Source organism: Oncorhynchus kisutch, linkage group LG10, assembly GCF_002021735.2.
Source record: "Oncorhynchus kisutch isolate 150728-3 linkage group LG10, Okis_V2, whole genome shotgun sequence".
Lineage (NCBI taxonomy): Eukaryota > Metazoa > Chordata > Actinopteri > Salmoniformes > Salmonidae > Oncorhynchus > Oncorhynchus kisutch.
In genome coordinates this window covers 54,159,603-54,183,135 of record NC_034183.2, presented here as the reverse complement: position 1 = coordinate 54,183,135, position 23,533 = coordinate 54,159,603, and the positions used below count along the sequence as shown (strand labels likewise).

Genomic DNA, 23,533 nt, shown 5'->3' with positions numbered 1-23,533 from the left:
TTGAGTACCACTCTTCATATTTTCAACCATAGTGGTGGCTGCATCATGTTATGGGTATGCTTGTCATCGACAAGGACTAGTGAGTTTTTTAGAATAAAAAGAAACGGAATAGAGCTAAGCACAGGCAAAATCCTAGAGGAAAGCTTGGTTCAGTCTGCTTCCAAAAGACACTTGGAGACAAATTCACCTTTCAGCAGGACAATTATCTAAAACACAAGGCCAAATATACACTGGAGTTGCTTACCAAGATACCAGAATGGCCTAGTTACAATTTTGACTTAAATAATCTTGAAAATCTATGGCAAGACTTGAAAGAGGCTGTCTAGCAATGATCAACAACCAACTTCACAGAGCTTGAAGAATTGAAAAATTAATAATGGGCAAATATTGTATAATCCAGGTGTGGAAAGCTCTTAAAGACTTACCCAGAAAGACTCACAGCTGTAATTGCCGCCAATCAAGATATTAGTGTTTTACATTTATATGAAGTACAAAAAAATATATGTAATTATTCTTCCACTTTAACATTACAGAGTATTTTGTGTAGATGACAATTAAATCAATTTGAATCACACTGTAACACAACAAAATGTGGAAAAAGTCAAGGGGTGTTAATACATTCTGAAAGCACGGAATGTGCAGGTATGGTATTCCACTGTAAACAAGCAATGACAGGCAATGCAGCTCATTCATCCAAGATGGATTTAGGCAGAGATTAACTAAAGTAACCTTTCAGGGCATCACCCGTTCATTACTGAAGATCCCATAGTGCGTAAGCAACAGTTTATATCTAAGAACCATAAACACAGCAGGTCGACAACCAGCAATCATCCTCCATGGGGATTGAACATGGTGTAAGTCTGCAACTGAAGTCGTTCACCCCTTTCAACATGGCACATTTCTTCATAGGGGTAAATCAAGGACTCTGTCTTAGTGAACATTATATTCACTCTATAACTAGTCAAGAAAGCCCCCCATGTTCATTTCAAACAACAACCCTATGGTTGGTTGCATCAAGTCATCACTAGCTCAATGTCTTCTGTCTGTAACCACTGAAAAAGATACTTACAAACTAAAGACATATGTTTAAAGACATAAGTGTGCCAGAAACTCCATCGTCACTCTGTCAATTCGACACTTTTAGATACAAAGGTGCTATCAGGAACCTACATGGGTTTTTCAGCTGTCCCCATAGCAGAACCCTTTGAAAAACCCTTTTTTTGTTCCAGGAAGAACCCTTTTGGTTCCAGGTAAAAACCCTTTTAGGATCCACAGATGGTTCTAACTTGAACACAAAGGGGTTCTACCTGGAAGCAAAAAGGGCTCTATCCTGTGGGGACAGCTGAAGAACTCTTTTGGTTCCAGGTAAAAACCCTTTTAGGATCCACAGATGGTTCTAACTGGAACACAAAGGGGTTCTACCTGGAAACAAAAAGGGCTCTATCCTGTGGGGACAGCTGAAGAACTCTTTTGGTTCCAGGTAAAAACCCTTTTAGGATCCACAGATGGTTCTAACTGGAACACAAAGGGGTTCTACCTGGAAACAAAAAGGGCTCTATCCTGTGGGGACAGCTGAAGAACTCTTTTGGAACCTTCTTTCTTCTTCTAAGAGTGTAGAGACATGTTCAGTGTGTGTCAGATAGGGCTTTGAAATGCGATGCCTCTCATCGTTGATACCACACATGGCGTGTGTGGAGACGGCACACCCTCGTCAGACCGCCTGCCTGCCTGCCTGCTGGTGCCTGTCCAGGACATGCTGCCTCAGCCACCCTAACGCCCTCTCCGTCAAAAAAACAACCAAAACAGAGAGAAAAGGTCATGGTGTTCCTTCCCTCAGACAGAAAATGAAAGTCACAGTAGTTTATCAAAGCAGAAGATCTCCACTTAACTACTCCACGAAGGTTTCTGAGGAGCCTCATAAAGGAATAGCAGCAGATGCCTATCTACCAGCATGTGACAGGGTCTAGGCCTAGGGAGAAAAACACTTCTATAACAAATATCCCCATTAACAGACCCTAGTGGCTCTAAAAAAGAGAAAAGAAGATAAATATTCATATTGATTACTTGGACAAAAGATCTGTTTCACTAACTTAAAGGCAGTTGTAACTAAGGGTGCTTGGCAGCGCACATTCCTCCTGATCTTTAAGTTCCCAATTCCCCCGGTACATTACACTCATGCCTTTCTCCCTCCACACGGATGATGGCAGACACCTCACGTGAGGAAGGATTGTGTGTCACATGATCTCAGTCTTGTGAGGAAAGATTCAGTTAGAGGGCCCTTTGCCTTGACATGTTTGTCTGTGTCTCTAGCTGGTCTCTCACTGCTATTGGATGTCATTGGATTTGCAATGTTGTGACTGAGACAACTTGCCCAGCCACACCTCTGTGCTTGTTTGTTTCTTTTTCACTTGTGCTTGCTGTATGGTCATGTAAGACTTGCACACAAGTTTATGCTACTCGTTTACTGAATGGAACCATTTAGCTTAGGTACATAGCTAAGAGTTCAGGTTTTCCCCTGATATACAGAACCCTTCAAATGCCCATTGAAGAACATCAGGTACATAACTTTGACACTTTATCTATCAGCTCCGATCCAAATCTTACACATAAACTGGGTTTTTGTTAAAGAAAAAGTTTTTTTTTTTTTTAACCGACAGCAGTCCAGACCGATTGGTTCCAGTCCCTCTGAAAGTACTCACGGTCCCCAGGTCACAGCTGAACATCTCGTATGTATGTGAGATGAACTGCAGACTGGTAGGCTAATTCAATGGTATGTTTTCATTAGGTCTCAGGGGCCGAGTAGAGCCCACTCACTAACGTTGCCTGTCTGGACTCTGACCCCAGTTTTATGCAGGGTGATAGAGATGGGGGTCAAGGCTTTGGAAAGCACCCAGCCCAGACTTAAGGTAACAATTTGAGGAGGCAGGCAGCAACATTACAGGGTTATGTAACCCATAGTCGCCGGTCCTTAATGACTTCACAGGCCCTTTGGAATGTCCAATTCTCAAAAAGTCTCTCTTTTCACAGCTCTATTTGTGGCAACACAAATTAGGTTTGGTATTGTAACCTTAAACAAATCCTTTGTCTGTGCTGTGCTGTGCTGTGCTGTGCTGTGCTGTGCTGTGCTGTGCTGTGCTGTGCTGTGCAGTGGTGGAAGAAGTACTAAATGGTCATACTTTAACTCACAGTATAACCTTAATAGAAAATTACTCAAGTAAAAGTGAAAGTCACCCAGTAAAATACTACTTGAGTAAAAGTCTAAAAGTATATGGTTTAAAATGTACTTGAATACAGTGGTGGAAAAAGTACTGAACTTGTAAAAGTAAAAAGTAGAGTAAATACTCTTTTGTTTACTTAAATACTATGCACCAGACCAGTGGCGATTTTCCACCTGACAACCATAACTAGACGCCTGTGTTTTAGATTGGGTTCTTTCCATTTGTCTTTTGTTGTTTCATTATTTATGCATTCCTGTTCTTTCCCTCTTAGCTGCTCACATATCTCTCGCCTTTAGTATAAACACAGAGAATTGGGCTATCATGTCCAAAAACAAAGCCACACCCAGTTTCAAGATAATTATGTTTCCTACCATTATAACACCATTGATTGATATTCAACATCAGCAGCAGCAGTACATTTGCATCCTGCTACAGAAATACCCAGTAAGCTGACTGGTCCTGTGAATGAATGCCTTGATAAAGATCAACATTGCACCTTGCCACATGTGGTCTTCCCACTCTACACCATTTGTAAAGTGAGGTCATAACCTCAACCCCCCCCCCCCCCACTCCTTTATTGTCTGGGATGTGTCTCAGCTGTGTAGGAAAACTATCCCCATACAGAATGACCAGCTCTGTTTGTCCATGGAGCAATCCACCCCAACACAGGGGCCTTCAGCCCTATAACATTGAACATCCTCGGCCCAGGCCAGCCGTGACGTCAGCAAGCCTCTGGCGCTTAGGTGACAAATTTCCTAGGGGACGGAGCCCAGCCTAGGTCTGGTGCTGCTGCATCGTGGGCCAACTCACTCTGCTCTGCTCTACTGCCAGTTGAAAACAGCAATTACTTAATGAGGATGCCTGAATTCCTGCCATGCATGTTGCCCAATTTTCTGGGACTCCATTGTGGCTTCCCAATATACTGGGTCTCCACTGTGGCTGCCCAATTGACTGGGTCTCCACTGTGGCTGCCCAATATATTGGGTCTCCACTGTGGCTGCCCAATATACTGGGTCTCCACTGTGGCTGCTCAATATACTGGGTCTCCACTGTGGCTTCCCAATGTACTGGATCTCCACTGTGGCTGCCAATATACTGGGTCTCCACTGTGGCTGCCCAATATACTGGGTCTCCACTGTGGCTGACCAATTTACTGGGTCTCCACTGTGGCTGCCCAATATACGGGGTCTCCACTGTGGCTGCCCAATTTACTGGGTCTCCTCTGTGGCTGCCCAATATTATGGGTCTCCACTGTGTCTGACCAATTTACTGGGTCTCCACTGTGGCTGCCCAATTTACTGGGTCTCCACTGTGGCTGCCCAATATACTGGGTCTCCACTATGGCTGCCCAATATGCTGGGTCTCCACTGTGGCTGCCCAATTTACTGGGTCTCCACTGTGGCTGCCCAATATACTGGGTCTCCACTGTGGCTGCCCAATTTACTGGGTCTCCACTATGGCTGCCCAATTTACTGGGTCTCCACTGTGGCTGCCCAATATACTGGGTCTCCACTGTGGCTGCCCAATTTACTGGGTCTCCACTGTGGCTGCCCAATTTACTGGGTCTCCACTGTGGCTGCCCAATATACTGGGTCTCCACTGTGGCTGCCCAATTTACTGAGTCTCCACTGTGGCTGCCCAATATACTGGGTCTCCACTGTGGCTGCCCAATTTACTGGGTCTCCACTGTGGCTGCCCAATATACTGGGTCTCCACTGTGGCAGCCCAGGAAGGGAGGGATGCGTTCTTATTATTTTGGGTCCTGATTAAATTATGTAATTATAAGATAAAGTGAAAACTGTGATCCTTGACGACTGCCCTACTTTTCAAGTTATTTTGGACTTTAACATTGTTACGGGCCATGATATTTCAGGCCATGGTAGTTTCTACTTTGTGTGTTCTTTGTCTGCATCTGTCTTCCATGAATAAGCTGCCAATGGATGGGGACCTGTTGTGCATTCTTGCCAGATACAGGCAGCAGGGCAGGGGCACTGACATAAAATGTGCCACTCCTAGTGCAGAGGTGAAGGACACATGTTCAGGATGAGAGAAGAGCAGTTCCTAGCATCATGCCCCATGGTCAGTCTGACTGACTGCCATGATTGCAGTATATGTGGGAGAGATGCATGCCTTGATTGGTAAAATCTTTCCCAAAGTAATGATTGACACATTTGATTGCTCACTTGCTTACAGCATGTTTCTGTTACATCAAACTCTTATTGTTTTTATGTGTGTGTGTGTGTGTGTGTAGCAAAATCTAAGCAGTAGGCGCTAAAGTTTGGTTACTTACTAACTGCATTAGAGGTGTAGCTGTGTCCATTTATTTTAAAGACATCTACTGAGGCAGTAAGAGTAGGCAACCTGTTGAATGCCACCCCAAGTAGGCTAGTGCCTGTCTATCAGCCGTGTCGTAGTATGCGCACTGACTTTAACCCTCCCCTTAACAAAGCCAAATTACGATTGGCTTTCATGGCACAGCGTCACTGAGAAAGGCTGGCTCTGCGATAGAGCTAATTTTTGGGACTGTCTATCTACACGCAAACTAACATACAGCGCTTGGCTTGATTACAGCTGCGGTGTATTAGTAGTTCCTTCACACTTTAATGATTCATCTGTCTATTCCTGAGGCTCACAGAATTAACCTGGGGATTGTTTTGGTGCTGAGAAGTTTGCTGTTCTGAAGTTTCATTACAACTTATTTTCCTGTTTATTTAGCTTTCTCTATATTTTTTTTGTCATGAAATTATCTTGAACGTATTGAACAGCTAATATAACTTCTGTCAAGGAAATATATTTTCTCTCTCTCCAATCGGACTGCAATAACAATGATGAACAAGAACGGGATGGTGACGAATATTCACACGAGAATTAGGACCGATCCTTTCACGAGCAATTATGAGTTGCTTGGCAGAGAATTGGGCAGGTAAGTCGGGTGAAATGTTTAATAAATTACCCTGTCCAGATCATGAAATGATGAGATTGACATCTATTCTATGCGTGCTGCAGTGCGAAATAAACACGGGGGAGGCAGGGGTAAATGCACTGTTAATTCTTTCAAGTGAGGAATTACACATTTGAAATGTTTGTCATTTTCTCTCTGCACGTGCAAACGGGAGTAAGTGAACGTTTCACCTTGTCCGCCCAAAACGGATTAGTGGCGCTGGCACTGCCATGGAGAACTCTCGATCTGCGCCCATTGAATTGTTTTGTGTGGTTGGCATTTTTTTTGTTGTAAGGGAAATCTGTGGGATGTGTTCTTTGTGTGAGCCCTGATATTTCTTTAAGTATAACCAGCCTGGTCTCAAAGACTAGACGCAACATAGTAAACGTAATTCTGAGACACTTAAAATAGTATGATATGTTACTTTTGGTATGGTTACTTATGGCAACAAAAAAAGGTTGGTTGGCCAGGCGTATAACGTGAACGTCTAGCATGCGTGTTGGATTCTCATCACAAACAACTTTAGCATTTTAGCTACTTTGCAACGACCTAGCATGTTAGCCAATCCTTCCCATAACCTTAACCCTTTAACTTAACTCCTAACGGTGGTGTAAAGTACTTATTAAGTACCATATGTTTTTTTGTGGTGGGGGGGTGTATCTGTACGCTACTATTTATATTTGACAACTTTTACTTAACTACATTCCTATAGAAAATAATTTACTTTTTACTCCATACATTTCCCCTGACACACAAGTAGTCATTACATTTGAATGCTTAGCAGGACAGGAAAATGGTCCAATTAACACACTTATCAAGAGGTCCTCCCTACTGCCTCTGATCTGGTCGACTCACTAAACACACATGCTTCATTTATAGAGTGCTGGAGTGTACCCTGGCTATCTGCTAATGACACATGTAATTATGCCATCTGGGTTGCTTAATAGAAGGAATTTGAAATGATTTATTTTACCTTTTTTTGTTACTTTAGTATATTTAAAACAAAATACTTTTACTCAAGTAGTATTTTATTGGGTGACTTTCACATGAGTTTTCTATTAAGTTAGTTTTACATTTACTCAAGTATGACAGGTGAGTACTTTTCCACCATTGACTCATAACCCAAACTCCTAGCCTAGTGAACATTAGCAGCTAGCTAACATTAGCAACAACAACAAATTGGAATTCATAAAATATCTAACTTTTCGCAAATTTGTAACATATTGTATGGATTGCAGTTCGTAACATATCATACTAAATGGATGATGGACGGCCACAAATGAATACATACCATATGAAACGTATCATACTAAATGGAGTGGTAGGATTTACGTACATAATAATGTGAAATTGGTATAAAAAAAAGTTGGTATTACGAGCTCTGTTGCATTATGATAACAGCTAATGCACAATTGCATGGGTAGATCATTCTGAAAGGTGTTCATGACAAAGATGGTGGATAAATTATGATAATTCACTCACATGTTTACCATTGACAAAAATTGTCAGTTCGGTCTACTTAACTGGGTATGTCTCCCATAGACACACACATGCACTAGCAGCTGGGTCTGGTCTACTTAGTTGTTCATTTACTTTCATTGAACCAGAAAAAAACATTGAGTTGGGTGTCTCACTCCCTCTTCTGTCTCTGTTCATGATCTTGTAGGTGTTCTTGGGAGTCCACCTGACAACTGCGCAGTCACATATTTTCAGTCACAATAAAGAGCATCATAATTATGCTTCTTGTGGTCTGAGAACTGGTTTTGGTTTGTAGGCAACTTTTTTTTTTCATGGCTGATTTTACATGAGTAAGGAGTTGATAAATGCGACGCTAATTTAACCTTGTTTTTCTATGTGGTGATTTATTTTGGGGCAGATGGTATGTTGAATGTTACTTAATTCTGAAACGGGACCATTTTTCTGCTCATGATACACATACAGTATCAACACTAGCACAACAAACATGTCCTTCATTTGGAATTCATCCCAGCCTCGAGCAAGCGCATGTGAAATACACATGGTTAGCAGATGTTAATGCGAGTGTAGCGAAATGCTTGATTCTCCTTCAATTGTGGCACTTTCTGTCCCCTATAAACTGAATTGAGATGTCAGAGGAGAACTTTACCCTAAATCCCTATATCTCCTATATTTAACTGCTACTGCTGTGGGGGCAGTCGGTAGAAGGGTGAATATGCGATGCATTTTACCAGCCCAAGAATTATTAGCATGAAATATGCTCTGACCTACATGTGCCATCCCTGGACTCAGTAGCTCCCGATCTCTACCTCCACCAAGGAATCTCTGGCATACACAAGTTAACACAGGAAGAGATGTTTGCTATTATTCTTAATTTTTTTTCCAGGATCCAGACCCCATGCCTACAGCCTCACCCATGGCTGTTTGTTTGGGTCTGTTACAGTGGGCTATTTCCCTGCCAATCAGCCCTGTTTTGTCCTGGGGGTCAGGGTGCGGGATAACGTGTAATTACCATCACCGCCCTGCTCCGGCCCCCTGTTGTTCTCCACAGATCAGTGAGTGTGACGTACCATGCATTTGAACCCAGACACTAACATGTGTGCATTCCAAGGGAGTTGAATGGGGAGGTCTCCGATTTTAAACTCCCCAGGTCCAATACACATGGAGAATGTTTTATCTGGAACCTGTTGACTGGGGTTATTGTATCATCTGGACTTGGGTCATCACATTGCTTCTGTCTCGGGTGATATTGTACCAATACCCCATGCAACCGTCCTTTAACTTCATAGGGAGATGGGGAGGTATTTAATTTCTCTCTTTTCTTGATAGTATGTAGTCGGGTGCTAAATAAAGACTCCTTCACTTTGCCAGTTGGTAGCAGCCAGATTTCCCTGTCAGACACCATGGGACATCCTGGGCCAGCAGCCAGGACCTGGGGGGGCTGTTTGAGCTCTGAGAGAGCCCAGCGTCCTCTCGGCACTCCTTCTACCCCATCTCTCTCTCTCCTCCTCCTCATCCTCCTCCCATTACTTCCTCGCCCCCACAACATCCTGATCTGGCCTCATAAATCCCATTAAGTGCAGGAATGTGAGCTGTGTTGGATGTCAGGAGAGCAACTTGTCAAGATTAGATGGCCAGTAGAAGAGGAGGGATGGATTCCCCCCCCCCCCCCCTCTCTCCACTATGTGTGAGACATTGTGGCCCCTGCTGGAGCGGATTTCCGCAATAACACCTTTGATGGCTTCTGATATCTGCCCCTGATTGCTTCCCTTCAATGACCCCCCCCCCCCCTCAGTAAATATGCTCACACAAATCAGGCATTTTGATGAAGTAGAAGAGTTTTGACTTTGAGGGCAAGTTACGAGTTGAAATGAAAGGTATTGACTTTGAACTGGTTGGAACAGGTCCCTGTTTCTAGGTCAAATGGTTGTCCTCTGATAGATTTTCACTAACTAAATATCTTCACTGTGATTTAGACGGATGGCAAAGGGGTTGTCATTAACAATGTGTGGGTTTTTGTGTTTGAGGGGAGTTTGTGTGAGCGAGGAAGCTGAAGGCGATCAGCTGTCTGTGCTCTCCCAGACATGAGTCACTCCCCTTTTGAGAAACACCCCGGGGGGGAAAAACAGTTTCTCAGTTAGATTAGTGACATCACCACCACACGTTTCCGGGTTGGTGTCTATGCATACGGAATGAACGTCCTTTTATGGTCCCCCTGTTGATTTTGAAGATTGACACACCACATACATGCTGACATGAAGCTGCATCATGATGGATCTGCAAATCAGGTGTTGGTGTGTTATGCATAATTGCCTTTTCTGTGGGATTTGGGATTTACACAGAACGTTAAAGACAACCTTCAAGCGGCAGACGTGGTTTCTGTCCGAATGTCTTTTGGAAGCAGCTTCCTGCTCGAGGAGAAGGCTGGCAGTAATGTCCTCTCGTGGGTCAGACATTTTGAATTGAAGCATGTTGAATTTGATGTTTGCATCCACTTCTAACCCCTGTGCTCTTGTCTCTGTGTTACTACAGAGAGTATGAAAACAGCAGGGTAATGATGGCCTAGTTTAGCAACCTTTGACCTGGTGTCACCATCTTAAAAGGCCTCCTGTTGCTCCTCTGCGTCGCCTGGGGTTTCTTTTAATATCATCTGCAGTTCCCAGCACAGAGGTAGCTGCATTGAACTTGGGGAATTGGCTAATTAAAGAAGAAAGGCTTTGACTTTGAATGGTTTGGTTCTTTTGATTTGGAACAATGTGCCCTAGCAATCCTCACTAGGGCTGGGAAACCAGTGAGAGTGATGAAAGGGGAAGGAGGAACAGCCCACAGGGAATGGCCTTGTGCCAGCTAACATATCCAGGAGGAGTAGCAGGCGTTGGTTTACTGCACCGCCAGCCTGGAGGAAAGATGTTAGAAAATGACCGGCACCAAGCTGACATTCCCTCTCCATACAGGCACGGCTTTTAATAGCAGAACCGTAGGGATGCCATTATGTCTACCTGTGTAGTTTCTATGAATGGTTACCTTTCACTGCCAGGCTCAGTCTGGCTGAGACATCTGACTCCAAAGCAGTGTTTGTCAAGTAACATGGCAGAAATAGTTGTCAGTTGAATCAGGAAAGTGAGGGAAGGCCGAAATTCACTAACAGGGTTGCCAAATGATTTGCTTAGTGACGTTGCGGTGGCCTTAAAATATATATATATATTTTTTTTAAATCCAGGGGTTGGGTGGACTCCGCTGTGGCCTCCTGGACCCCCATCTCCCCTAGTCCAGCCCCAGGGAAGTGGGTGGTCCTAGTGCAGGGGCTGCCATGTTTGCTGGTCATCCTGCACAGGCCTTTGTGTGGCTGTCCGAGGAGATGCAGGGTCTGGGTGGAGGCGTTTGGGAATTCCGTTTGTCCCCTGCCGCTGTAAGAATGGGAAGTGTACAAGGCTCCTTTTATCATCCTGGGATGGTGTTTTGTAGAAGGCTGGACACAGTGGGGTGATTCTACACATCGGATTTCCTGCCCACACCCGCAGCCTGGCCCGAAACACCTCTGCTGAATCCATCAATGTAATGCAGCAGCAAATGGAATGCTCAGATGGTATTCTAGAATTGTGGTTGTACATTCCTCTTTTTTCTTTTCTCTGGGGGTGGGGCTTGTGGACAGACAACAAGCCCAGCTGTTGCGCTCCTCTCTCTGTTGACCTTTAAAGAGTGCTATTAATCTTATCACCCCCCCCCCCCCCCTCGCCGCCTGTCCATATAGCCACTCAGGCCCACCGTCGCTCCTATCTCCTGCCTGTCAAGCCCTCCACTGTGGAAGAGGAGAGAGGGATATCTTACTACACTGATGAGGGAGCCTATCACTTGGTGTTCATCATCAGTCCTATATTTCATAACAATGGTAGATGACTCCATGTGTATCCCTCTGTTTTGTAATACCACTCAGTCCACCTCTTCATTTTCCTTAATGGTCTTTCAGTGACCTGTGCAGCCTACCTATTGTAATCTGTTTCGCTGCACTGCAACAAAAAAAATGTTTTGCTTTATTGGTGTCATAATTGTTTGGAACGCTCAGTGCTGTAATTGCCGTTTCTCTCCCATGATTACTCCCTGCAGGTTCATGGCCAGAGTCAATCAGATTTACCGATAAGACATTGAAGACAACCAAATCAAATGTGTAAGCCTCCTGTAAATGAAACTGTTAATTGTGTTTCTGATTATTCAATATATCCCTTTTCCCCCACTATTTTTCTCTTCCCAGGGGAAAGTTTGCTGTGGTGAAGAAGTGCATTGAAAAGGCGACAGGGAAGGAGCACGCTGCCAAGTTCTTGAGGAAGCGTCGGAAGGGCGAGGACTGCCGCATGGACATTCTCAACGAGATCGCTGTTCTGGAGTCAGCCAAGGCTAACCCTTATGTGGTGGCGCTGCATGAGGTCTACGAGACCAACTCTGAGATCATCCTCATCCTCGAGTGGTGAGTGAGCTCGTAATGCATCAAAACGCAAAGACCATGGAAAAACGTGGTGTGTACAGTATGTGCGTGTGTGTTTGGATCTCTGCACCGTCCTTAGTTCATGTCGCCAGTGATGGGAGAAAATGCTGGTGATGGTAATCTAGAAGACCTTTTAAACTCTCCGTACATGTTGATGCTCCACCACAATGCAGCACTGCCAGGAAAAAATGGGATGAAATGATAAGGTTTCTAATGAGGGGGGAAATGAGAAACCATTATGAGCCATTTGCTGAAAGAACTTTCCGTCTCTGCAGGTTTTTCTATTTCTGCGTAGTTTCGAGGGGTTTGGATTTGATGTGGTCGCCTGAGTCAAAATGTATTCTGCTTATATAAAATATGGGATTTTTTTTTGTTCGTTTCAAAACCGCATGAGATCTTGTGTAGACAGGATGTTGAGTGACGTGAATGTCAGAGCTTTGGGTTTCTTGAGAAATGGTAGATTACATCTCTCCAGTCTAACCCTCACACGCCGACTTCCTGTGTTTTTGCTGTCTTCTGAGGATGCAGCTGCGTGTCACTCAAGAGTTTGTCACCTTTAAAAACAGCTGCGTGTGCACGCACACCAAACACGCGCAGGCCTGCTTGAACCTTGTAACCTTATAAGGAAATGATAACTCCCCTGTGGTTGGTCGCTGTGCTCATAGCCACATCCCCGATTCTTGTTACCTTGTCTGACTGATTGTGTCAGTGTTCCTGTAAACAGACGAAGGAAGATGGGCCAAAGGACTCGATCTAGAAGATTCTTGAGAATAAGTATTTGTCACGTGATACATTTTTAAGGAAAGCTAGCATCAGTCAAATTATTTCGTCATGCTTTTTACCAGCCCCAAATAGTGGCTCTGCTTCCTCTTTTCACACTGTGTGTGTGTGTGTGTGTGTGTGTGTGTGTGTGCGTGCTTGATCTTGGACCCCAGTGTGAAAAGAGGAGGCAGAGCCACTAATTCATGCCTTCACTGGGTCAGCTCTGCAGGGGCAGGCACTGGTCCATAGCCCTGCACTAGCTGCCAGATAACTTTGCGCTTCCTTGTGCTGTCGTCCTTTGTCTATCTGAAAGTTTGAGAGATTCTTCTATGCCTATGTTCATCCAGATCCCAATGTAGGTTATGGTTCCTAGTGAAATCCCCTACCAACTTGGCAATCTGCAGCCATTGAGATGCTGTTGCAGCCTGTATGACTGTGAACTTTTTAACTCTGTTAAAGGGCTCTCTGACCTCAGCGTGGGCTAGCTTTGCTGCAAACCAGAGAATAATGTTCCATTTCCTGTGGGTTTACATAGAAGCCGTTAGTGACGCTTCCAAACGTAGCACACACACAAAGTAGCATCCTCATACTCACACATTGGCACACATTGGTCTGCACATAGCCACAACCACACGCAACTTATGAGAAATGGAAACGATAAACTACATTTTTCTCATCAGTAAGTTTTTAAAACCAGTCTGCATGAGCACCACAAACACCACACATAACGATTAGTCTAAACGAAAATGCCACTTTTGAATGAGAAATTAACCTGTATCATCTCTGCTTAGAACGCATTCTGACGGTTTAATCATAATGGTTTTCCGTACTCGAGGCATAGTCCATGGCCTGCTTCTGATGGTGGTGGATAGTTGCATGAAATACATTTCTTCAATGGTTCTCCAACAAACCTTCGCTTGTCATCTGTGTGTTCCCAACTCTCTACATGTCTTGTCAAGGAAAACACATGGTATTACCAAAGATCAAACAACCCTCTAGGATGAAACCAAAAATCTTATATTTTGGTCACATTGACAAATACAGTATTGTGCGGGCCTCCCGGGTGGTGCAGTGGTCTAGGGCACTGCATCTAGCAGTGGTCTAGCGCACTGCGATGCAGTGCCCTAGACCACTGCACCACCCGGGAGGCCCGCACAATACTGTATTTGTCAATGTGACCAAAATATAAGATTTTTGTGCCACCAGAGACTCTGGGTTCGCGCCCAGGCTCTGTCGCAGCATCGTTCGGGTTAGGGAGGGTTTGCCCTAGACCACTGCACCATTGTCTCATCGCGCACTAGCGACTCCTGTGGCGGGCCGCACGCTAACCAGGTCGCCAGGTGCACGGTGTGTCCTCCGACACATTGGTGCGGCTGGCTTCCGGGTTGGATGCACGCTGTGTTAAGAAGCAGTGCGACTTGGTTGGGTTGTGTTTCGGGGGACGCTTTTCGACCTTCGTCTCTTCCGAGCCTGTGCGGGAGTTGTGACGATGAGACAAGATAGAAACTACTAACAATTGGATACCACAAATCAAATCAAATCAAATTTATTTATATAGCCCTTCGTACATCAGCTGATATCTCAAAGTGCTGTACAGAAACCCAGCCTAAAACCCCAAACAGCAAGCAATGCAGGTGTAGAAGCACGGTGGCTAGGAAAAACTCCCTAGAAAGGCCAATACCTAGGAAGAAACCTAGAGAGGAACCAGGCTATGTGGGGTGGCCAGTCCTCTTCTGGCTGTGCCGGGTGGAGATTATAACAGAACATGGCCAAGATGTTCAAATGTTCATAAATGACCAGCATGGTCGAATAATAATAAGGCAGAACAGTTGAAACTGGAGCAGCAGCACAGTCAGGTGGAAGTTGAAACTGGAGCAGCAGCATGGCCAGGTGGACTGGGGACAGCAAGGAGTCATCATGTCAGGTAGTCCTGGGGCATGGTCCTAGGGCTCAGGTCCTCCGAGAGAGAGAAAGAGAGAAGGAGAGAATTAGAGAACGCACACTTAGATTCACACAGGACACCGAATAGGACAGGAGAAGTACTCCAGATATAACAAACTGACCCCAGCCCCCCGACACAAACTACTGCAGCATAAATACTGGAGGCTGAGGGGGTACATTTTTTTTTTTTTAAATACAGTATTGTGCAGGTGCATTTCTAGAGGTCTACATTATATGTGGGAAAATTAGCTGTGCTTACACTGTGACCTTGAAAAACTAAGGTTTGGTCCAACCCTCAGTCACTACATATTTGTTTATCATCTGGCAAACAATACAAGATACAAGTGTTGTGAATACTGTACTCAGCTGTTTCACCTCAGAGGCCTTGAACTCATGACACTGCTGTAAACTGAGGTAACTTCAGATAAGAGGAACTCAAAATCCTAACCAATTACAGGCAATCGGATAGTCTTGGGAATGGCAGTCCGGTCCACAGATTGCCCGGCCAATCATAACCCTAGAGCAGCTTTAAAGCTTTACACGGGTATGTTTATGAAAATGTATCACTTTGACTCACTCGAGCTTGATCTTTCAGCGCTGATGGAATCATTCCTGAGGTAATTGTTTTTCTACAACAGTTTTTCAGCCCCTCTAATTGGGAAAGAGGGTGGTGTTTTCTTCTTCCCCTCTGTCCTCTTAAGTCTGCTTTCATCCTGAAGTGTAATGGTATCTGATGTTTTTACATGGATATTGAGACATCTTACGGAACGGAACGCACATTGAAACCCTCCCCTCCAGTCCATATCAGCCATTTTATCTTTGTCACTTCAAATGTTTGCAGTCAATGGCATGGGATGGCTTTCATTTAAAACTGCAATAACGTCTTCAGAAGATCTTTTTAGGAACTAGTAAAAGTGTTTTTGAGGATGAGGGCGGTCTAATTTATTGTATTCCAATTTTCGAAATTCTCTTCATTCTAGTAAGGTTTGACACATCAAGTCTCCTGTAACAGAGGATGAGTTGTCACAGCATAATCCCATCTAAATGATGACAACTCTGAAACCAGAGTCTATGTACTGTACCGAGAACACAATGCAGTCAACACACAGGCCTTGTGAGAAGTGATCAGTAGTAGGCTTTGAGCTTCTCTCTCTGTTTGGTAGCTGGCCAGCAAGAGCATAATGCCTATTCCTGGAGATCTTAAGTGCAGACTAACCAGTATCGTTCTCCTCTCATTGAGAACTCATGGCTCATCTGTCTTCAGCTCGTTCTCAAGTAACTCTTTGCCTGCCCTCTGCCCAATCCTGATGTTCTATGGGTGACGGCTACTGTGAGTCTCTTTGATGGGACTCTGTGCTGTTCTTCTGTCTTAAGTGGATGGGAAACCATTTAATGTCGCCTGTCTGCTGACTGACAGTGGCGAGACTGGTCCACTGAGGCATAGAGGGAGAAATGAGACCATACATCTCCCGCCATCATGTTTGTATGTCCTCAGTCCATGTCATTTCTACAGGATGGCTCTTCTTCATACTAAAAGCCTTGTCTCCTCCTAGATGAGTTTATTGAAGTATTTTGGAGGGTACCTTTGTTTCCACCTATTGGTAATTAGTTCAAACGGGGGAAAAAAGGGGTGGGATAATTAGACCTATTTGAGTCAATTGTATTAAATTGAGACCCAGCACATGGAACAGATGTACAATGATTGGCACGATCAGTTAGCTTAAAAAAATGAAACAAATTATAATGCAGTTGTCAGCAAGCATAAATCAAAGCCATGCTTCCAACGACACACTGATGTCTCTCATTTCCTCTCTACCCCCCCAAAACTGGTAAACTAGGCCTGCTATGCACATTTGGTATACATGGGTACTGTAGGGACTTTGGAGGGGGGTCCGAAGAGACGGCCAGCAATAAATGTGTGGAGCCCCAAACGAAAGGGGATTTATATGGCCCAATGATGGATATCCAGAAAAACAAAACCTGATATTTTCGCAGCTGAGGACAGTAAAGGTGAAGGTGCGAGGCTACCCAGGGATTAGATGGTGTGGTTATGTAACAGTTATGCCCGGGCCATGGTTGCAGATTTCCTCTCCAGATAAAAACCATGTGTGCTGACTAAATCCCCCACACGCGGCTGTGCTATTTGGCAAGCGTCCTCTCTCTAGGCTTTTCATCTGCTTTGGAGAAGCATCCAACACAAATGTGCCGTGTCCCAGACGGCATTGCTTACCACTGTTACACAAGGATTGACAAACCAGGATTTTGCCTTAACAAAACTGAGAAGTCGCCATTTTAGTTTGGTAATTAGCCTTTCTATTTTCTAAGTGGAGCCAAAAAAAATAGGACAACCCCCCCCCTAATCCTGAGCAGTTAGGAGTGGATGCCCAGGTTGGATAAACTTCCAATTTTGGGGAGTGACACAGCAGTGCGGTGGTAGTGTCCTATCCACTACTGTAAACTATGGGATCGTTTCAGTGTGCTGTCACGGTCTTACGTCTTAGGAAACTCTTTATTATACGACAGAGATCTCTAGTTTGATAGAGTTGAAATTCTTTCCCCTTCGTTTTTTTGTTTGTGACTTAACTCATCTGGAATTTGTGTGTAACTCTGGAAAGCCTTATCTGGGACTGGCACTGACTGATATGGGTCCTCGTATCTCGAGTCAGCTGAGGTCAGGGAGGCACCATTTTTCTTCTAAATTCCGTGCGGGAACGTCAGAGAGCCACAGACAGGGGTCACATGCTTTGTGTGTGGATGTGGAGCACTGACCCTGTTCCCAAGCCCAAAGTACAAGAACCACCGGGCCAGTGGCGTAACTTTAAAAATTAAAAAAATCACGGGCTAGGGCTCGCCACACTTCACTGTGTGATATAACGGGACAGGGGTGTGGCTGGCATTGTTGTCATGTTTGATTTGTCAGTGGTATAAATGCAGTGATTTACAATGTATACAGTTTATACTATTCATGAGTGTAAATGCATCATCAGCAATCAATTACAGCAGCCCATGTAACAAAGTACAGATATAATTAACATGTACTGTTTGTTGTTCGTCTCATCACCATGGGTCTATTTTGATCCTCCATTTGCCTCTGTGTTTTCCAGTGCTGCCGGTGGAGAGATCTTCAACCAGTGTGTTGCGGAGAACGACGAGGCCTTCACAGAGAAGGATGTGATCAGGTTGGCCAGACAGATCCTCACCGGCGTGGCCTGTCTGCACCGCAACAACGTGGTCCACTTGGACCTGAAGGTCAGTAGAAAGCTCATCTCGTCACCCAGAACCAAATCCGCTACTAGTTACGTCTGTCAAAGCGAGAGACTTGTTGGTTTTTTTTTTAAACACAAAAAAAACCAGGGCACCCCTGAAATGGGTGACTGTTTCTCAACTGCCATATTGCTCCCCTTAAGCAATGAGAACTCCTTAATGTGGCAGAGCAATAACTCTCCCTGTACATGGGACTTGTCTAGCAAATCAAGACGCCCATCTGGGTTACTCTGTTAGCTTTTAACGAGTGACAACTGTTTTTATGTGAATGCTGCATAGTTCCCGCTCTTACAAATGAACCCTGTCAGGGTCTGGTTTCTCTCTCTCTCTGTAGAACTTATTTTGTAAAATACTGCAGAGTTGTGACACAGAACAAAAGCTGTACGTCTTATAGGTTTTGTCTGCCCAGTGATGTCAAACATTTGTGTTGATAATGATGAATAAAAAAAACACTGTTTTGGAGCGTGTTAGAACTTGGCAGGCAGGATAGATATATATATATATATATATATATATATATAATATATATATCTATCCTGCCTGCCATATATATATATATATCTATCCTGCCTGCCAAGTTCTAACACGCTCCAAAACAGTGTTTTTTTTATTCATCATTATCAACAACACAAATGTTTGACATCACTGGGCAGACACAACCTATAAGATGTACAGCTTTTGTTCTGTGTCACAACCCTATATATATATATATATATATATATATATATGAATGAATGAATGAATGAATGAATGAAGAAACCCTCCTCTGTTCCAGAGGGGTTTATGAGCAGGGTTTTTGAATGAGGGGGACTGAACAGACTCTGTCCCCAGACTAGATTTTATTGGCTCCCCCATTTTCTTTTTCTCCTCCCCCAGTGATAGACAGTATTAAATCTATTCCTGGTGAAATGTCGCTGGCAGGCTCTGGTCTGTGTCTCTTGCTCCTTCATTTATCCTAGCTTTTTAAAATGTATTTGACCTTTTTATTTAACTATGCAAGTCGGTTAAGAACAAGTTATTTACAATGACGGCTACCCCACCAAATCCTGCCCTTACCCGGACGACGCTGGGCCAATTGTCCGCCACCCTATGGGACTCCCGATCATAGCTGGTTGTGATACAGCCCAGGATCGATCCTGGGTCTGTAGTGATGGCTCTAGCACTGCGATGCAGTGCCTTAGACCACTGCGCCACTTGGTCCTCCAAGATGTCCTGGCCAGAGGCCCCAGGCCAGGAATCTAGCCAGTATGACCCAGAGGTTAAGCATCATACATGATATAGGAGCCATCTAATCTGATAGGCCCTCCAAGACATCCCACCTTTCCTTGGAATCATCTAATAGGCTAAGGGGATGAACCTGGTTTAGTGATATTGATGTCACCAAATTGAATCCCTCTGGGGCTGTACACTCTGGGTTTAGCTTATTCATGTAGAGGTAGATTAGACTCTTTAATGGGAGGCCTTGAGTATCGATGACTACTCTACTGATTCACAATCTATCAAGCATGGTATGTGACCTCTGTCAATTCACTTACCACGCACTCTTTGGATTTGGTCTCATCTGTCTTATCTCGGTCTCTCCCCTCAGCCCCAGAACATCCTGCTGACCAGTGCCATCCCACTGGGTGATATCCGCATCGTGGACTTTGGCCTGTCCAGACGCATGGACAATGTGACAGAAGTCAGAGAGATCCTGGGCACCCCGGAGTATGTGGGTGAGTCCTGGCTTCTGCAGTCGGTCTATATCAATAAGGAAGATGGATAAGCAATTCTTAACTTCAGTACTGTAAAAATGTTTATCAGGACTAATTGGCGTTGTCTATGTTATTCCAGCTCCAGAGATCCTGAACTATGAACCCATCAGCATAGCGACAGACATGTGGTGAGTATGAGCCAAATGGACTGCGTCAAGCAGATATCAGCTAGTGTCCTCAATACATCTCGGTTTTTCCAGAAGCCATAAAATATTGATATCACCAGCCAGCTCCACAGTGTAAATCTGAGAAAAATACTCATGTCTTGTAGTCTGACACCTTTCCCTCCTCCTCCTCCTCCTCCTCTCAGGTCCATAGGGGTCCTGACCTACGTCATGCTGACGGGCGAGTCTCCGTTCCTGGGGGACAACAAGCAGGAGACCTTCCTGAACATCTCCCAGATCAACGTGGACTACTCCCAGGATGCCTTCGAGGGCGTCTCCTCCCTCGCCATTGACTTCATCAAGACCCTGCTGCTCAAAAACCCCAGGTGAGGAACAGGATAGGTTCAAGAATCAACACTCAATTAGTTCAGTGCCACAGCCCGACAGATGGATGTTCTCCCACATGTCCCATATTGAGTTCAACGCTAATTAACACGTGAGCGATGTCATTTATACTGCTGCTTGCAGCACAGCCTCGTTAAGTCTCCCGATGCGTGGGAACATATATGAACAATTTAATATAAGGATACTGGTCCTTGTTACGTTTCGTCTATTAACACGTTCTGTGTCACCACTGTCACTATTTGGCCAAGTGTTCCAGCACAGAAGGGCTACATACTGTATGTCACCATCATGTCTCAATGACAAACAGCAGTAGTCTATCGCTGTGCTCCAGGGCCGCAATATAATATTATTATATAATATATTCACTCAATATAATTTAATTGCTGTAGATTATCGGCGGTATTAAAAAAGTCAGAGTGGAAAAAATTCCTGTGTGTCTGAGTAATCCCAAAGAGGGGAAAAGGCTGGGATGAAAAAGTGGCCTTTGGTGGTTTTTCAAACAGACTGTCAGGGAAAGATGAGTGTCTGGGGGAGGGACAGGAAGTTGTATAACTGCATATGTCACCTTTTTACCATTGGCTTTCCTTTACATGTATTCACCTTAACTATTTCAGTTTTACTTTCAAAACGGATGAACAGAAGCTTTAATTAAAGTCCATGCTGCCTAGACATTGATTGATTTGAGTTCTGACACGCATCCTCTGTGTGTCCACAGGAAGAGAGCCACTGCAGCAGAGTGCCTTAACCACCCCTGGCTGAATGGACCAGCTGACCTTTACACCCAGCTCCACGCCAGCTCTCTACCCTCATTGGACGAGCCTGAGACCAGCCAATCAGAGTCTGAGCCTGAGAGCCCGGCACCCTCCCCAGAGCTGGAGAGCATGGGTTCGTACCTGATATGCCCCGGTCAGGTAGACCTGAAGACGGGCCGCAATGCCTTTTCCTTCACTTCTGAGCCCTTCCCCGCACTGCCAGAGATCCAACAGGAGCTCATCTGCTGAGGAAGGGCTCCACTAGACACTGTGTGTAGTGACTGACTGGACTGCTGTCACAGAATGGACACTGTCTGGAAGCCAGTGAGACATGGTCTGGTCCTACGCAGGGCCTCCAGCTCTGTTTTGACTCTGTATGTGTGCTGCTGCTACTGCTGCGATGGATGTGTGATATCTGTCTGAGCTCAGCTGACCGTGTGCAGTAAATCCATGCATGTTACCCTGTGCTGATTAGTGTGCTGATGCGTGGCGTCTGGTAATGAGCCACACTGACACACTTTAATGCATGTGTAGCGAGGGTACTGTAACTGTATGAGTGCTGTGAATGGAAGGAGTGGGCCAGTTCTTTGTGCTCAGCTATGAAGACTAGAACAATAGGACTGACTTCATCCATCACTTGGTCTGGTCTGCACTCTGTGAGTCCTACTTTGTCCCAGGCTGGGTTGATACCACGTTGGCCCTCAACCTGGCTCTCACCTTGGCTGCCCTTCACGTTCCACTCCCTAACTGACCTTTGAACCTGTACTTCTCCTCTCCTTTGTGAGGATGTAACTGCTCACCCTGAGAGGAAATGAAGTTGGGACCACTTTGCTTTTTGTTGAGGTCTGAGCCTTAAATGCCTTTTCATGATGATGTTGATTATGAAGGATGCCTATGTGGTTAGACAGATGTCCCTAGATGAGATGCTGCCTACGCAGCAAAGGAAACCTAACTGACGGACTGTTCGGGGAGTGCCCTCACAGAAACCAGTCAGAAGGGTTAAATAGTCCTCTCTGATTTTGTTTGTTCATATGACCACTTCAGGCCCCCAAAACATAGAAAGCCATCTCAATCACCAATCTAATTAAATCACATCCTTTGTTTAGTGGTAAGGACAATCTTGATGTCAATTTAAAGCACTTTTTTTATTTTAAAGAATGAACTACACAAATGGTCAGAAAGTAATAACCAAAGTCTTGATGAAATGGCTCAAAAAGCACAGTTTAGTTGAATGATTAATTAAGACACACATGTACATGGCCACTTCCCACCATCTATTGTTAATATATTTGCATCACTCGTTTCTACCAAGTGCCATATAGTTCACCTGTTGTGTTTCTGTTTATTCTTGTGAGATTTTTTTTTTTGCTATTGTTGCACAATTTCCATGTACTCATGTTTGAAATATCAGTTTGCCATGTTGGATATGTCACAATATATTTCCCTTTCTTCAGGCTTTGTGAACCCGATGTCTTTTTGAAGAGGAAGTGACTAGGATTCAATGATTTGCAACCAATTGAAAGGCTTTGAAGAAAGCTCCTTTTGGATAAGTGGTGTTTGAGTGAAGATCACTTAACTCTTGAGGGCTTCTCAAAAAGTACTGAAGTGTGTATTGTTTGATAGTGTAAGAATAATCTGTAAAATATTTTAATATCCATAATGTATGAACATTTTTAATAATTATTGTATGCCTCCTTTTTTGTTTTGTTTATTTTTATCTTGACTCTGTACTTATGACTTTCATTCCTGGTTACTGCTCATGGAATTTCAGGCAGGTTTGCACTTGTGTCCAGGTGGACGTTACATTGAAATGAATAAATGTTGATGGCATGCCTCGCAAAAATTTATCGAAGAACAATAAATGTACATTTTGTATTAAACTATTCATCTTGATGAATTTACTTTGTTGTGTGGTCTGTTTTTTTAAGGCAGGGAACAACCCCTGCTTGTCTTGTTCCCTCAAACCACAAAGCTTTAGTCTGGTCAGAATGTACTTCCTTGTACAAAGGACCGGGGAACTATTGTGACCCAATTTAACATTTATTCTCCTATTATGTGCTGAAATATTATGGTCTCTTCACTTGGAAAAACATTCCTCAAACTACAGTATCTTTAGTTTACACTTAAGACCATTTCCCAAGTGTCCATCTTTCCTGTTTTTGGTACTTTTGGGGAAACAAGTTAAATGTAGCAAGAAGAACTGATGGATTTCCAGAAATATCTAGCCACACTTCACAGGAAATACCAGTCACTTGAAAAGGGACATGCTGTGATGCTTTCTTCACTGGTGTGTGTGTGTGTGTGTGTGTGTGTACACACACACACACACACACACGTTCTCCCTTGTTTACTTGCAGCAGGTTGAACAATGTCCCTGCGTGCCAATGTTCTGGATTCTTGCTTTAATGTGCTCTTCCGCTGAGGGTCGGCACTGGG

General features: G+C 44.3%; 1 protein-coding gene across 1 annotated transcript; it reads left to right on the top strand.

The window, feature by feature from the left end:
* The first annotated feature begins 5,577 nt into the window (after nt 1–5,577).
* On the top strand, nt 5,578–22,998 carry LOC109898430 (serine/threonine-protein kinase 17A-like). Its single transcript, XM_020493392.2, has 7 exons — nt 5,578–6,141; nt 11,885–12,097; nt 17,923–18,067; nt 19,671–19,797; nt 19,916–19,964; nt 20,147–20,326; nt 21,061–22,998. Exons 1-7 carry the CDS (start codon nt 6,044–6,046, stop codon nt 21,344–21,346), a joined length of 1,098 nt encoding a protein of 365 aa, XP_020348981.2. The 5' UTR covers nt 5,578–6,043; the 3' UTR covers nt 21,347–22,998.
* The last annotated feature ends 535 nt before the right edge of the window (nt 22,999–23,533 follow it).